At 46.0% G+C, this 16,313-nt stretch overlaps 1 protein-coding gene across 6 annotated transcripts in view; it reads left to right on the plus strand.

Annotated features, from left to right (window-relative positions):
- BCAR3 (BCAR3 adaptor protein, NSP family member) overlaps positions 1–16,313 on the plus strand; it is a 213,011-nt gene that overhangs the window by 143,345 nt on the left and 53,353 nt on the right. For all 6 annotated transcript variants that reach the window (XM_033917116.1, XM_033917117.1, XM_033917118.1 and 3 more), the window contains 2 exons: positions 5,316–5,447; positions 9,584–10,026. In XM_033917116.1, coding sequence (XP_033773007.1) covers positions 5,316–5,447; positions 9,584–10,026 — 575 coding nt within the window. The remainder of the gene's footprint in view (positions 1–5,315; positions 5,448–9,583; positions 10,027–16,313) is intronic.

Below are 16,313 nucleotides of genomic sequence, written 5' to 3' on the forward strand. Positions count from 1 at the left end.
TATGCTTTAATGAAGAGATGGAGCAACATTTAGATTTCTCCTTACCTGTTAAAGAAAGATAGACCTCCAAAAAAGCCGCTGTTTTCCCACTCTTAAATCTCTTGACATGAAAAGGAGAAAGCCTGACTTGCTGTATGTACTGTATCTGCCTCAGGAAATCAAAGGCTGGTTTTCCAGCACAGCTGTACTTCCTCTTTCAGTAAGGGGCCGATCGGGGTACCCAGTACACATCTGTAGACTACGTATGGCTAGAGGTATAAAAGAGTATCGGGAGGTGTTTAGGTACAGCCATTGTACCATCAGCCGTGTCCTGCACAGATAAGAAGCTACAGTTCACTAAATTCAACTTAACGCGGATGAAAATTTTAGAAAGCGCATTTGCAAAATTTGACTGTCCCCCTCATATGAGCACCTAAACGTGTCCACCATTTGTGTGCTTAGATTATAGAATACTAGTGCTAATGTAGGTGAGTGTTAGACCTTTCTTTGATTATGCCCCTCCACGATTACAAGTTCCCTTTGGGCCTAAGTTCCTAGGCGCAGAAAGTAGGCAGCAGGGAAATGTCCATTCTAAAAAAAAAATTCCAAAATTAGATTTACTTATTTATTTTTTAGAATGGCCTACCTCTAAGGTTAGCAGTTTAATTGCCCAGACTGCCCCTCCTCTTTTCTGAAGCAACATCCTGTATACGGACCAAGCAAAGAGAAGGACCGCAACAGCCAGAAGCAGGGTGCCTCTTCAGTGCTACCTGTGGCTTACTTCTAGTTGAATACTGTGACAAGAGGGAGGAGATGCCACGAGACCCGCAGGAGCTAGGGGAAAGTTGCAGGTCTCGCAGAAAGGAAAAAAGGAAGGGAGAGAATGCTGTCATACTGCAGGGACAGGGAGCCTGAGGTGGCAAAAGGAACTGGCAGCAACTGGCCTGGCCATTGCAAAACTGGTCAGTTGACAACCCTACTTTGAACCTTATTTCTCACTCATCAAAGGTTCAGTACCAGTGCGCTGATCTTGATCACTGCTTTCATGGGAGGGAAGCCTTAGAGGAGTAAACCAAGTGGTCCAACCAGTAAAAAGAAATCTGAGCCCACCTTCCTGCCTACTGCTTCTCCTTTCCCTGTCCCTTTTCTTTTTATTGCAAGTAGATGTGCTCTGAAACCAATATACTGTATATACTTTTAACTACTGGTTGGAAGACAATTGTCAGCTCAAAAAATTTACCCAAATTGCTTCCCACTTTGGTCTAGATTCACTAAGCAAACCGATTGTGTACTGATCGGTTTGCGACCACTTTGCAACCCGATTTCCCTCCAATCCAATTCACTAACCTGTGTACCGATCCGATTCCGATCCATGCATGCAAATGAGGGGAAACGGCAAAGTAGGCAGGGACGTGATTCACTAAAAAAAAAAAAAGAGGGACACTGACTCAGCTGGCTGATCCAAAAGCAAGCGACTTCTGAGGACCAGTCACTTGTGCAAAAACCCTGCTCTCAGCCCTAATTCTCCTGCCTTTTGCCGCCCTGCTCAGCCCTGATTCAGCCCCGATTCTCCTGCCATTTGCCGCCCCTGCTCTGCTTTCCTTCCCTGCAGCACGAGCATGTGTTTTTAACCCGCGGGTTAAAACCACAGTCTCGTGAGTCCAAAAGTAAAAAAAATTAAAAAGCACGGACTGTAAACGCATGCGCAGACCATCTATAGGCAAAGTAGATGGTCTGCGCATGCGCTGGGATCGCTCTTCAGCGATCCATGTGGTCAGTTGGGGACGTGCCTCCGATCGGTCTGCTTTGTATGCAGGCGCGTTCAGAATCGGTCGCCCGGCCTCGGATCGCCCACTGATCAGATCGGATCCGTGAATCTAGCCCTTTGTCTATGTTCTTTCAGAGGCTCCAAAGAAACCCCAGTGTCATTTAATGCTGCCTCGATTCATTCTAGATATATACCCTGGATGCACCATTTGAAAAATCTCACTTTTTGTCGTGGTAAATCTCTTTCTGAGATGATTCACCCTTGGCATTTCTGGAGCACAGTGTTTTTAATTACATGGTAGTTTGCTGTGTTCCCTCTGTGGATATTGTATTTATGCCTAATTTTGGGTGCTATTTATAGAATTCCCCCCCCCCCCCCCCAATGTGCACAGTGCTGCTATAAAGCAGGGCAAATATTTCCTGCTAATTTACAGTCGGTTCCAAGCCCCATCCAATGTCCCAAGTGATGATTCTCCTGCAGCAGTTCTCGCTCCTTTGGTTGAAGCTAACTTTATCTTGAAACTTCATGCACATGATTTATTCTGTTACAGAAAACAGAGTATGTCAAGGAGCTAGTGGTTCAGGCTGTTTGGCTGTGTCAATCATTGTCGGCAACTATGTTCAACATGTTTGCATAATGACATAAAATATGTTTGTGGGAGGAAATGCAGCAGTCGAGCTGCCTCTATAGATAGAGTGGATGGTAATTGCCTGATGGATAAAGTTCAAATGGAAGTCAAGAAATTCTCAAGCTCGAAAAATGAATGACTTAGAACAGCGAGGGCATCTAAAGGAGTCAGCAGTAGGGACTTGGAGAAACGGCTAAGGATTATCGTGATTGTGTTTTCTTTTTTTATCAACATTTTATAGAAGATTTTCAAGAAATATACAACAAATTATAAACGCAAAAAAACCCCAATACATTGTTAAGCTGCAAACTCATAAATCTGAGATAAAGGAGTCGGATGGCGTTGACTTTTAAAGTCTTATAGATTGCATCAAGAGGAGCCCAAGTCTAGCTAAGCTGGAGGTGTTATTTTGTTTAAATGCTAATTTATAGTGATTGTGTTTTCTAATACATAAGAGCCAATGCCCTGGGATATTTAGTTCCAGATGCTTTTACCAGACTTCATGGGCCTGATTCTATAACAACAAAACACCTGTGTGTGAGAAGCCTGCCCATTTTAAGCCTATTTTAGAAAGGCAATTTAGGAGACTGTGACAGGAGCATAGATACAGGCCCGCCCAATCTCAGCTGAGGTTAGCCTACTTTTCCTCAAGTCCCACCGCGGTAATATTGTGCATGGCTGCTGCAGCTGTCTGCCTACTCTCAGGCCTGCCCAGTCTTTCCCGCGGCTCATTGCGGTAATGTTCTACACAGCTGCAGTGTCTGGCTCAGCCTAAGACACACACTGTGGCTGTGCAGAATATCACCTAGGTAAGAGAGACTGGATGGACTTGACACAGGCACTGCGGCAGCTTTGTGCACAATATTGCCATGGTGTAGTGGGAGAGACTGGACAGCGGAACGCGAACGAACGAGGCAGTACAGGAAGGGAGGGAGAGCTGGTAGCAGTGTCGGACTCTGGCATCCAGCTGGGATCAGAGCTGGAGCCTTAATTCCTACTCAGCATGTGGTTGAGGTGAGCTTAAGCTAAGCAACACTCCCTTGGCTAACTACTTTTCTCCAGGGCCAAGTGGGCCACATCACTAAAATTCAGGTCTCAGGACAGGTAAGAAATTAAAATGCGGATGGGCTTTGGTGAGGATGGAATCCGAATCTAACTGGCAAGATTTTTTATAAAATGTACAATATAAAACTTTAAAAAAAAAAAAATTAAAAGTATCCAGTACCCAGGCAGGTTTCCATTAAAACAAAAATGTTTTATATTTAGTGTTGGTGGGGATGGGCTCTACAGTGCCCAGGTTGGTCTTAATTAGAAAAAAAATGTTTAATATTTACTACTGGAATATTTTTGTTGGGAGATACTACAGCGGGAAGTCAAAGGCAGCTATTTTTGTTCACGGCTCTGCACGGGGCAGGAGCGTAGGAAGATCGCTCCTGACCTGCTTCACTGCTAGACCACCAGGTGAGGTGTTGAGAGGTCCAGGAGGGAAGTGGGTGTGGGAGTCAGAGTCAGCCCTAAAGTTATTTGCGATATTTCCATATTTGCAGGCCGGTTCTGCCCCTAATCCCCGTGAATTTGGAGGGAGAAGTGTACATGCTCTAGGTTGCAGAATCTGAATGTAAAGGGATCATATTGCCAAAAAGCAGGTGTGTTGTTTGAAGGTAATAAAGTGATACAGTGTTTAAATGCAGTGCATGCTCCCCCAGCATAGCCACACCACGTGACCCATCCCCCCCATACCTCTTCAAATCTTTGCGGGCCACCAGCAGCATCTCTTACCTACCGCTCGCGCTGGCCTCATCCTTCCCTCTGACATCACTTCCTGGTCCCCGCAAAGAGGAAGAGACATCAGAGAGGGATGAAGCCAGCACGAGTAGCAAGTAAGAGATGCTGCTTGCAGCCAGTGAAGATTTGAGGAGGGAAGGGGGGGCACATATCTTTCGGTGTGCCAGTGCTGACATGCTAATCTTATATAATAAAACCCTAGCTGCGCATGCGCACTCTTAACTGCGTGTTTCCATGATCTGTAGGTCTGTGGCCGCAGGAGTGCACATGCGTGAGTCCCCAGCCTTCTTCCCAGCACCTACCTACACTCGCCGACAGGACTGGCCGCTAGCGCTGGACTCTCCACAATATTTGGCTCCTCTCACCAGCGTCAGAGAAGGCTTCCGACGCTGGCAAGGATCGAGAGGAGCCGCGGCGACACCTTGCGGGGCGGGAAGGGAAGCGCCCAAAAAAACACTCCAGCCGCTACATTCTTAGCGGTCCCGACTCCAGCAGTGTGTGCAGCACTCTAGTTTTCAGTTTTAAAACAATTATATTTTTTTGCCTTCGTTGTAAACTAACAAAAATAACATTTGACGGGTCATTGCAGTTTTTGGTTGAGCAACATCGAAGCCTCATTGTTAGTTCTTGGGGACCTTGAGCAGTGTCTGCTACTCCTTTATTATTTCACTGAGATTTAAAAAAAATATATCCTATTAATAGACAAAAAACCACAGCTTGAACTAAAATCCCTCTGAGTCTTGCCACTAGCGGTAGTGTTGGCAGTCTGCGCCTTGCAGTCACCTGTTCTAGTTTGCTTGCCGTGTGCAGTCTATTTACATATAAACTTAATATCTGGAGAACCTAAATGACAGACGTAACCCTTTGCACAGTCATAAATCCAGTGCAGAGTAGTCTCTAGGTGTAATAACCGCGCACAGTGGCAGGCACCTTCCTATATAATGGTTAGAGATCAAAGAGGTAGGTCAGTGAGTGAAATGCTACACCCACACCTAAATGAATGCAGACCGTGTGATGAGAAAATGAAAGTTTCTGTTAGCCAAGGATAGGGCAGGAACAGCCGTCAGATATTGATTCAGGTGAGGCTACTATATCTGCAGGGAATGCTTTTCACCTGGGGGTGAGGAAAAATTATTCTCCTGTTTTTAATTCCAGTTTTCTAAATGTAAACATATCATGGATGCCAGGACACCGGAAAAACTCAAGAAGGAGCTGGAAGAGGAGTTGAAATTAAGCAGCGAGGATCTTCGGAGTCATGCCTGGTATCACGGCTGCATTCCTCGGCAGGTACAGCTGGCTGCTCCCCCCACCTCTGCCCCTTTGTGGATAGTCCTATGGTCTGAGCTACCCACCGTGTTGGGTCAGCTGTGATCCACAATGCCTCTGTCATGTGCCGACTTGAGCAAATTTAATGCTTGCTTTAGACAGCTATATGGTGGAATAGATGCCCTGCATTGCAAAGTTTTCATGTTCAGAAACGGGCCAAGACCTGCTTATTTAAGTAAGTGTCTGGGCTCTAAGGGAGAAATACCTGAAAGTCTGTGGAAGAGTGCTGGGTGGAGGAATGGGGAGGGGATAGGCATGTGGGGGGGGGGGAGGGAGGGAGGATCTAAATTTAATAATTTGGGTATGTGGAAACGGTGTGAGGCTTAAACTAAAGTAAGTGGAGGATGGAGGACATAGGTTATATACTCCTCCTTGGGTGATTTTATTCAAGATAAGGTAAATGTATGTGAATATAAAATGAAATTAAATACATCAGCCAGAGGGAAAGAAGAGAGATTTGTGCACCATAAAAGGATTCTGGCAAAGAAGTCTGCATGGCTGGGTTCCCCTTTATAATTGTAAAAGGAAATGAAATGGCATTGATTCATACAGTGATTGAAAACACCTATGCTTTAAGAAAACATACATAAATTTTGTCATGTGTATCTTGGCTATTATGCTGTGGTTTGTGTGGTAAATGCCTATGAAATACACTGAGGTTGTAGCCAATGTATCCAGCGCTGGGAAAGCGTGGGGAGAGAATGAGCTGATGTTAAGATCATTTCTGCTCGAAGTCGATGAAGCAAAGCCACGTAACTCTTTGAGTTATAAAAAGCTGACTCCAGAGGAAATGTAAGGGCGAGGAGGCAAGAGAGATTTGCCTTATCAAAGGGAACGCTATTCAGTAGGGGCGGTTTGAAGGATACTGCCTTTACTTTCTCTGGTACAATCAAAACTCCTTTCCCAGTACTGGTAGTGGTAGTGCAAGGCTGTACATTGAGCACAGACTGGTCCTTACTGGTTTGAATGTTATGGTTATATCTGTGCCTGTTAACAGCTTTGAATATACTGATGCAATTCCTCACTAAGAATTTCAGACAACCAGATAAAACTGGAAAATTCAGTGCTAATGTTTCTGATAGTTACATACGTTTCCATATGAAATAATGCACAGTCAGAAAACAAAATAAAATTAAGAATAAAAAGAAAAAGTTGAATTTGTAAGAAAAAGTCTCTCTTATTTCATATTAACTGCTGTCCATAGGTAGAAAATACAGCCCTTCTTCTCTTTATACAAGTGAGATGAATTGATTAATAGCATTTATATAAGTACCACACAGTTCTGATAAATAATTATCATATAGTTACATTGTCCCTTCTTCCAAGAACTTATAGGTTGTGCCTGGCTGTGGTGACTGAGAGCTGGATTCTCAAATCTTGCCGGTAAAATCCAGCGAGTTGATATAGTGCCCGTTGTGGGAACTATTTTGAAGAGGCGGGCCTGCCGGCCGGAGGGAATAGGCATCCCTCTGGATGGCTTTAAATTTGGGGGTCTTTTTTTTTTTTAATTTGCAGAGGAAGGTCTGAGCTGTCAAGCCTTACTTTCCTGTCGGTGCCCGTGCCAATCATTGCTCAAACACTGACCAAAAAGTAAGGCTACAACAGCTCAGAAACTGTCGGAACATTTTGCCCGTAAATGTGGGAAACGCCTGATGACGATAGAGTATCGTCCGGAGTGCTCCTTTAAATATTGATGAGTCCATTTTAGTACCATTTTAATATTAATGACCTCATTGTACTACATTTGCACAGCAGAGTCAAAGACTTCTAGGAAGCTTGGAAAAAGCCGTTCTGATAATCAGCTGGTGAAATACTGGCACGCTAAAGTGGCTGGATCTGGTTTAGTGACCATCGTTAAGGGCATGGCAAATTTTGAGAATCTAGCCCTGAGAAAGAGGGCCTTCACATTTGAAGGGATAAGCTCATACCGCTAACCCATACAGTTAGCCTGGCCTTTGATCCTCAGCCTGTCTTTGCATTAACTATAGCAGAAAATAATACCAGCGTAAAATCTATTTGTGATCTCCAAGCATATACTATATTTTCACGCATATAACGTGCGCGTTATACACGATTTTACAAACCGTGCATAACCATGCGCGTTATAGGCGTGAGCGCATTTTACAACATTTTTTTTACATATTTCACCCCCCCCCCCCCCCCGACGTCCGATTCACCCCGCAGGACCGCTCGCACCCCCATCCCGAAGGACCGCTCGCACTCGCACCCTGAAGGACCGCTCGCACCCCCACAGCCTCCCCCCCATCATGGAGAAGCTCCTACCCTGCTGCTTCCTCTTCCGGCGGTCCCAGCCCTTCTGTGAGTCCTGCGCCTGCGCTGCTTCCTCTTCCGGCGGTCCCGCCCTTTCTCTGACATCAGAGAAAGGGCGGGACCGCCGGAAGAGGAAGCAGCTCAGGCGCAGGGCTCACAGAAGGGCCGGGACCGCCGGAAGAGGAAGCAGCAGACGCAGGGCTCACAGAAGGGCCGGGACCGCCGGCAGAGGAAGCAGCAGGGTATGAGCTTCTCCATGATGGGGGGGGGAGGCTATGGGGGTGCGAGCGGTCCTTCGAGGTGCGAGTGCGAGCGGTCCTTTGGGGTGGGGGTGCGAGCGGTCCTGCGGGGGGGTGAATCGGATGTCGGGGGGGGGCATCAGGCTTTCAGGGTGGGAACAGGACTTCAAGGGGGACAGGAGAGTCAGGGCGGGCGAAAGGAGAGTCGGGGTGGCCAGAGGAGAGTGGGGGCGGGCGAAAGGAGAGTCAGGCGGTGATGGGAGAGTCGGGGCGGCATGCACGGTATACGGGTGTGTGCGGTATATAAAAATTTCTTTACATAAATTTGTGTTCCCCGCACGCTATACCCGTGTGCGCGTTTTACACGGATGCGCGGTATATGAGTGAAAATATGGTAAATTAAATATTGGGGGTAACCATAAGGAAGAGAAAACGAAATCCAGCTAACGCTTCTGTGTTGAAGCTCCTTCTTAGACAGAATGGTACGTTGCAACAAAACAAAACGTTAGCATGTGAAACATATTTATAGCTAAAAATTTGTAAGATAAGAGCAAGAGAAGAGGAGTAGCCTAGTACTTAGCTCAGTGGCTTGAGAGCCAGGAGAATTGGGTTCAGTTCCCACTGCAGCTCCTTGTGACTCTGAGCAAGTCACTTACCACCCCCACTCCCATTTTTTTCAAAACTACAAAAGTGATTTTTAGCACTGGATGGCATTCTGAATGCTCTGTGCTGCTCCCGATACTCAGAGAGTTCCTATGAGCAGCAAAGAGCATTCAGCACGCTAGCCTATGCTATAAAATGCTTTCGCGGTTTTGTAAAAGGGAGGGTTACTACTACTAATTTTTTCTATAGTGCTACCAGACGCACGCAGTGCTGTCCAGAGAACATAACATAAGAACATAAGCATCGCCTCTGCCGAGTCAGACCATAGGTCCATCATGCCCAGCAGTCTGCTCCCGCGACGGCCCCCCAGGTCAAAGACCTGTGAGTGATCTATTACTCCAAAGCATTTTGTACTTTATAGTAACCCTCTACTTGTATCCCTCAATCCCCTTATCCTTCAGGAACTCGTCCAATCCCATTTTGAAACCCAAAATCGTACTCTACTCTACCACCTTCTTTGGAAGGTGTCCACCACCCTCTGAGTGAAGAAGAACTTCCTGGCATTTCACAAAGATTATTAACCCTTCATTGCCCCAGGTACAAAGTAAGCCTTTGTATATAAAATGTAAACCACTTTGATGGTAACCCCAAAAAGGCGGTGTATCAAATCCCGCCCCTTTTCCCTTAAAATAACTCCCCATCCCCAAAAGTATTTCCTAGCTATCCTTCCCTCCCCACCAAAATCTTTGCAAGTTGGCAAAAAGCTCATCTGGAATTTTTTTAAAGAATAGTTTAATTTGAAAGTTACCACAAAATAATAACCCAATGCACTCAGGATAGAAAATATAGCAAAATCAGTTTCACTTTATTTCAGATTTTGGAAAATTCTGGAAATTAAAATGATTCTGTGAAACTAAAACTAGACCAGACCGATTCGTACTATATCAACTGTGAGTTTAAGATTGGTGCTGTTTTCTCTTGCAGATCTCAGAGAGTCTAGTACAGAGAGATGGAGATTTCCTGATCAGGGATTCACTCTCTAGCCCTGGAAATTTTGTTCTCACCTGTCAGTGGAAAAATGCACCACATCATTTCAAAATCAACAAAGCTGTGGTCCGACTCAGTGAGGCCTACTACCGGGTCCAGTACCAGTTGGATCGTGAAAGTTTTGACAATGTGCCTGCATTGGTGAGATACTACGTGGGGAATCGAAAGCCCCTTTTGGAGCAGAATGGACCTGTTATTTTTCAGCCTATTAATCGAAGTACACCCATAAGATGCACAGAAGAGCGATATGGAGCCTCTCCTCTGGGACATAAGGAATGCATTACTCCTGAAGGGAAAGCAGAGACCCTCAAAAGACTTAGCCTCGATGTCTGCAAGGGGCAAATCCAGGAACAGAACGTAATGAGAGGAAATCTTTTAAGGTGAATGCAGGACTTCTTTTGAGATGTCTCTGGTTTGTAATAGGGGTTTGAACTGGTTCATGGAACATGGTATGGCTAAAATCAGAAAAGGCTATCCTCTTCCCCCAATCCAGCATGTACCCTTTTTTCTTTATCCCCTCCTTCCATCCAGTATGTGCTCTCTTTCTCTCTCCTCTCCATTTCCTTCCAAAGTCTGCTCCCGTCTCCCAGCCAGGGTCTGTTCCCCTCTCTCTCCCCTCATATCCAGCATCTGCTCCCCTTTTTCTCCTCCTTACTTCCTTCTAGCACAGGGGTGGGCAACTCCGGTCCTCAAGGGCCAGAATCCAGTCAGGTTTTCAGAATTTCCCCAATGAATATGCATGAGATCTATTTGCATGCACTGCTTTTAATGCATATTCATTGGGGAAATCCTAAAAACCTGACTGGATTCCAGCCCTTGAGGACTGGAATTGCCCACCTCTGTTCTAGCGTCTGCTCCCTTTCTCTCCATTTTCAGTGTCTGCTCCCCTCTCTCTCCTTCCCACTTCCCTTCAGTATCTGTTCCCCTTTCTCTTCCCTCTCCACTTCCATCCAGTGTCTGCTCCTCCCTTCTCGCCACTTCCCTTCAGCAACTGCTCCCCTTTCTCTCCCCTCCTCATTTCCCTTCAGCATCTGCTCCCTTCTCTCTTCCCTCCTCACATCCCTTCAGTGTCTGTACCTCTCTCTCTCCACTTCCCTTCAGTGCCACTCAACCTCTTCCCCTTGTCAGGCTATCTCCCTCTCTTCCCCTCACCTTTGAAGGTATTTTTCAGAGTTTTTTCTTTCTGAGGTGTCTGGATGCAGCAACTGTTCCACAAGTACTGCGTGACTGCCCTGAAACTTCTCCTCTGATGCACCTTCCTGTTTCTACCTGGGCGGCTCGCATCAGAGGAGAAGTTCCCGGCAGTCACGCAGGATTTGTGGGAATGGTTGCCATGTCCAGACACCTCAGAAAGAGAAAACTCTGAAAAGCACCTGTGAAGGTGAAGGGAAGGAAGGGAGATGGCCCGACGAGGGGAAGAAATGCCCTTACACTGGCCCTGCCTATGTCAGCCCCTTCATGGCTCTCGGGGTGGGCCTACCAGCCTTGGAGCAGCCCTACTTGCAGGAAGCTTTGAAGAGGTTGGTAGGCGTGCCCCGGGACCATGAAGGGGACAGCACAGCCCAGGGAGAGTCGAAGGGTTTTTTTTTTTTGGGGGGGGGTTACTGCCGGCGATCAAGGAATGCTGAACTTGTGATCGTGAGGAGGGCTGCTGACTGGGAAGGGAGGCAATGGTGCAGATACTTTACTACGGGGACAAGGCCATTCACCACTCCACGGGACGGTGAATGGCCTTGTCCCCGTACTCAAGGCAACCAGTGTTTTTTCCTCCCTGTAAGCAATTGCTGGGATTATTTTCCCCTGAAGGACAACCCCTCTGATGTCAGCTATCAAATTTAACATTTTGAGGTTGGCATTGTTGGGAAGGGTAGTTATTGAATGCAGGGTAGAGAATGACTTGTCGGTCCTCACAGGCAGTGTCGTAGCGAAGGAGCGAGGCACCTGGGGCGGTGGCATCCCTCCCCCACCCGCTCCTTCCCTGCCACGCATGTGCCCCTTCCCTTCCCCCGTACCTCTTTAACGTTCCCAGCATGAGCAGCGTTGGCCCTTCCTCTGATGTTACTTCCTAAGCGCAGGTCCAGGAAGTGACTTCAGAGAGAGAGAGCCGATGCCGGCATGAGCAGCAGGTTTGGGGTTGCTGTTCGCGCCGGGAACATTAAAAAAAGATATGGGGGAAGGGGTGCACGCACGGTAGTGGGGACAGTAGAAAGGAGGACGGGTGCTATCGCCCCACCAAGACGGTGCTTGGGACCTCCCCCCACCCTCCTTTTACTATGCCACTGCTCACAGGGGCCTCATAGCTTCCCTTTCCCTCAGCTAATACATTACATCATTACTGGGTGAGTATCCTAGTATATGATGTTATTGTCTTTTAAGGCCATCACATCACTGCACCATGACCACCCCCCGTTTACCTCTTGAAATGTTTGCCGGTGCAAGCAGCATCTTCCACCTCAGCTCTCTTCTTACATGTGAGTGGAAGATGCAGCTCACGCTGGCAAACATTTAAAAATGTACGCAGGGGGGAGGAGAGGAGAGGTGCCAGCCCCCCCCCCCATGAAAACAGCACTCAGGTGGTCTGCTCCCCCTCACTACGCCACAGCTTGTCTGGGTTGTGTTTTTTTTAATCATTTATCATTTATTTTTTTTATCATTTAGCTTGTCTGCTTTAAAAATACGTTCAGAATTCCACACGAAAGGGAACTATGGCACTTGGGAGGGATTTCCATCCGGAGCAGTAAATGTAGACATAGTAAAGAAGAAACATTAGATTCTATTTTTTTTGTGGCCATAGAGGGGGGTGAGTGACACTGGCAGTCTGCTGCTGGTCTCGGGGAGCTGCTGCAAGGGACAGGAAGATCTGGAGAAGAACTAAAGTTGTGAATTATGGTATTCACGAGGGGGCTGTAGCCCTAACCCCTCTGAATATGGAGGGAGATCTGCATTGACATTAATTAGCACCAATTACGATTTTGCCTTGCACCTGGCTGCTCACTAATCTATGCTGCTGGCCACCCATAGGAGGGGCATTGGTGAGTCATGGGCGTTCCAAAACGTTGAGCGCAGCATTATAGAATATTGGGTTTCCACACCCAATTGGAGTGCCAGGATTTACACCAGGTTTCAGCAGGTATAAGTCTGGGTCGCAGGGTTAGATGTGAAAGTGCGTGCACCCTTTAAAGAACAGAGCTGGTGCTTATATTTGAGCACTATGTATCAAATTCCTCCTTTCCCCCCATAGTGTTTGCAGTATTGGTGTTCCCTTATTTAAAAGCATAAAGTATGTATGTACCCTTATATGGATTTTACTTTTGGTGTAAAATATTGATGTACCCTTCCACAGATTGAATAGTGGTACAAAATATGGCTGCACATTTATTGATTTGAACGATAATGTAAAGCAGTGTTTTTTCAACCTTTTTACACCTATGGACCGGCAGAAATAAAAGAATTATTCTGTGGACTGGCATCGGTCCGTGGACCGACGGTTGAAGAACATGGGCTAAGTCGTGGGCCAGACCCCGCCCATCTCTACCCAATCTCCACCCCAGACCCCGCACCCATAATAGTACTAATTGCATCTTGCACGTCCCGTGCCTCATCTGGAAGCCTTCCCTCTGATGTTGCAACGTCAGAGAGAAGGCTTCCGGTTAAGGCGCAGGATGCCTGTAGGAGCCACTGCCCATGGCTTTGTGCACTGAATCAGTTAGGAAGAGGGAGCTGGCTCGAAGATAACACCGCATCGATCGCACTGTGGACCGGCGGTTGAAGAACACTGTTTTGGGCCTGATGCACGTGCTGGCCCTGTGGACCGGCAGGAATTTCTGTGGACCGGCACTGGTGCATGGACCGGTGGTTGAAGAACACTGGTGTAAAGTATGTGTGTACTATTCATTTTAATATTAGTGTAAGTATGCATGTATCTTTATGCAGATTTAACAGTGATACAAAGTATGCTTGTATGTTTGTTTATTGATTTGAAGGGTGGTGTAAAGTATGCATGCACCTTTACATGGTTTTTAGTGATGATGTAAAGTAAGTGTGTGCCCTTATGAGTATATTAGTATCTGTTAGGTGCCATTGACTCGTGTTCAAGTCCTAGCGACATGACGAACATCATCAAGTTTTCGTGGCAGAATACAGAAATAGATTGTCGGGCTTTTCTTCTGTGCAGTATAAATTTGATGTTGTTGAATCAAACGCGATCCTCTGCCGCCAACACTGCCCAGATTGTTAGTCTGTCATCTGTGCTAAAACCTGTCCGCCTTAGGAGGCCCTCTTGGTAGTTAAACTACCGACGGCATAGTTTCAGCTTCTCAGATGCGCGCAAGCCCCAGTGGCACGACAAGCCCATGTACCGTGACGGGGGATATTAATATCTACTACTACTACTACTACTACAATTAATTATTTCTAAAGCGCTACCAGACGCACAAAGAATAAGAAAACAGTCCCTGCTCGAAAGAAATTAGCACCAGACGTACATAAATTAGTGCCAGACGCTGTTCTTACTCACATTTCCTGCCAAGCTACTAGAATCAACTGCTTCCTCATATCAGATCCCTCGATGGACTTTTGAGCTTTAGGAGAACAATAAAGACCTACCTCTTCCCATAAATTCCCTTCACTTACTATCCTTTAGTACTTCCCCCAGTATTTTTCTTTAACCCACTTTTAGCCATTGTGTGTTGAAATTGATCTTCACTCTATGTATGAAAACTTAGTTTACAACCTAAGATGCCCAAATTTCATGCTAAACCTAACTCTCCATGTATATCAACCCAAGAAATTCAATCTATACTGTACATATGTCAATTATAACCCGTTTGTCTTTGCATTATGTATGCCAACCTGTAGCCCGTTCTGAGCTCGTTGGGGAAATAAAGTGAACCAAATAAATAGATAAGCATAAATGTATTGGGACAGACTAAAGGTCCACCAAGACTAGGAGCCTGTTTCCAACAGTATCTGGCAAGATCCCAAAAGAGTAAAATGGATTTCATGTTGTTTACCCCAGGGATAAGCTGTGGATTTTCCCGAGTCCACCTTAATAATGGTTTAAGGACCTTTTTCTGAGAACTTGTCCAAACCTTTTAAAACTCTTCTAAGCAAATTGCTTATACCACATTCTCTGGCAACATATTCCAGAGCTTAATTACATGCTGAGTGAAGAAATATTTTCTCTGATTTGTTTTTAAATGTACTTCTTAGTAACGTCATTTCATGCCCTCTAGTCCTTTTACTTTTGAAAAGAGTAAACAGGTGATTATAATGGTGATGTATAACCTCGCATGGATTTTAGTGCCGATGTAAAATGCATACAGTTGCAAAATGCTGTGTGTAGCGAACGCTCTATTAACCAACATGTTTGAGGTGAGGCTCTATAATACACTGGTTATCTGAAAGTTTTTCTCTCAAGTACTTTTTATGAAAGATAAAATAATCCCACATTCCTTACATCAGAGGGAAGGCTTCTGGGTCAGCCGCCGACAGCGTGTAGGAACCGCTGCCGGCATCCTGAAGGTACGTGGACTGGGGGGATGGGAAGGGAGGCAGAGAGAGATAGAATCTGCTGCACGGGCTGAAGGGAGTGGTGAGGTAGGGCGAGATTGAGAAGAGGGAAGAGAGAGGCTGCTGCACAGGCTGGAGGGTGGGAAGGGAGGTAAAGAAAGCAATGTCCACCCACTTTGGGCTCAGGCCTGCCCAAAATTGGCTGTCTGGTTATACCACTGCCCTCTAGGTGTTACAGAAATACCCTCAAAGTGCCCTGAGATATCATTATGGTGCTGCTGGATGTACCGTGCTGATAAATATTGCACAAAGAGCTTATAGCCTGACCAGCCATTATTCAGCGCTATTTAACTGGCCAGGAACAGCTCCTGGCTATTTAAATAACACTTAGCTGGCTAAGCGCTAATATTCAGCGCATGATGGCTGCTGGATATTAGTGCTCAGTGGATAGCCAACTATGTCATACAATTAGTGAAATTTAAAGCACTAAAAGGCTAGGTTTAGTAGTCAAATAGGGCTGAGTAAATTAATGGTCTATTTTTGGCCACTGTAAACTTAGCTGGCCAGCACATCATATCAATTTAGCCACTAAGTTTATAGCAGTCAAAAATAAACTGGATATTCAATGTCAATGTCTGTCACTGGAAACAGCCTAGCACTGAATATCTGAGCTCAGTGCTGACTGCCGGAGTTAGCCCTGCTAACTTCTGCAGTCTGAATATCAGCTCCTGAGTATCTAAGGTAATGGGAGATAATGAGAGTGGTCCTGTAGTTAACTTTAACCCTTGAAGCAGTATTCAATGAAATAAGGGGCCCTTCTGGAGGCATTTCCCAGAGGACTGCACAGAGATAAGTCTAAGGGCTCCTTTTAACAAAGATGCGCTAGCGTTTTTAGCGCACGCACCAGATTAGCATGTGCTAGCCGAAAAACTACCGCCTGCTCAAGAGGAGGCGGTAGCGGCTAGTGCGCGCAGCATTTTAGCGCGCGCAATTCCACGCGTTAAGGCCCTAACGCACCTTCGTAAATTTTTTTATGATTTGAGCTGAAAGCCATGCATGCTTTTGCTGCTTACCAATATCCGCTGGGATATTGGGACTGTATTTTTTTGGTTGTTGCTATTTTATTACCATTTTAAATGTACAATTCTTCATAAAG

The sequence above is a fragment of the Geotrypetes seraphini genome, chromosome 12, assembly GCF_902459505.1.
Source record: "Geotrypetes seraphini chromosome 12, aGeoSer1.1, whole genome shotgun sequence".
In the NCBI taxonomy this organism is placed as follows: Eukaryota; Metazoa; Chordata; class Amphibia; order Gymnophiona; family Dermophiidae; genus Geotrypetes; species Geotrypetes seraphini.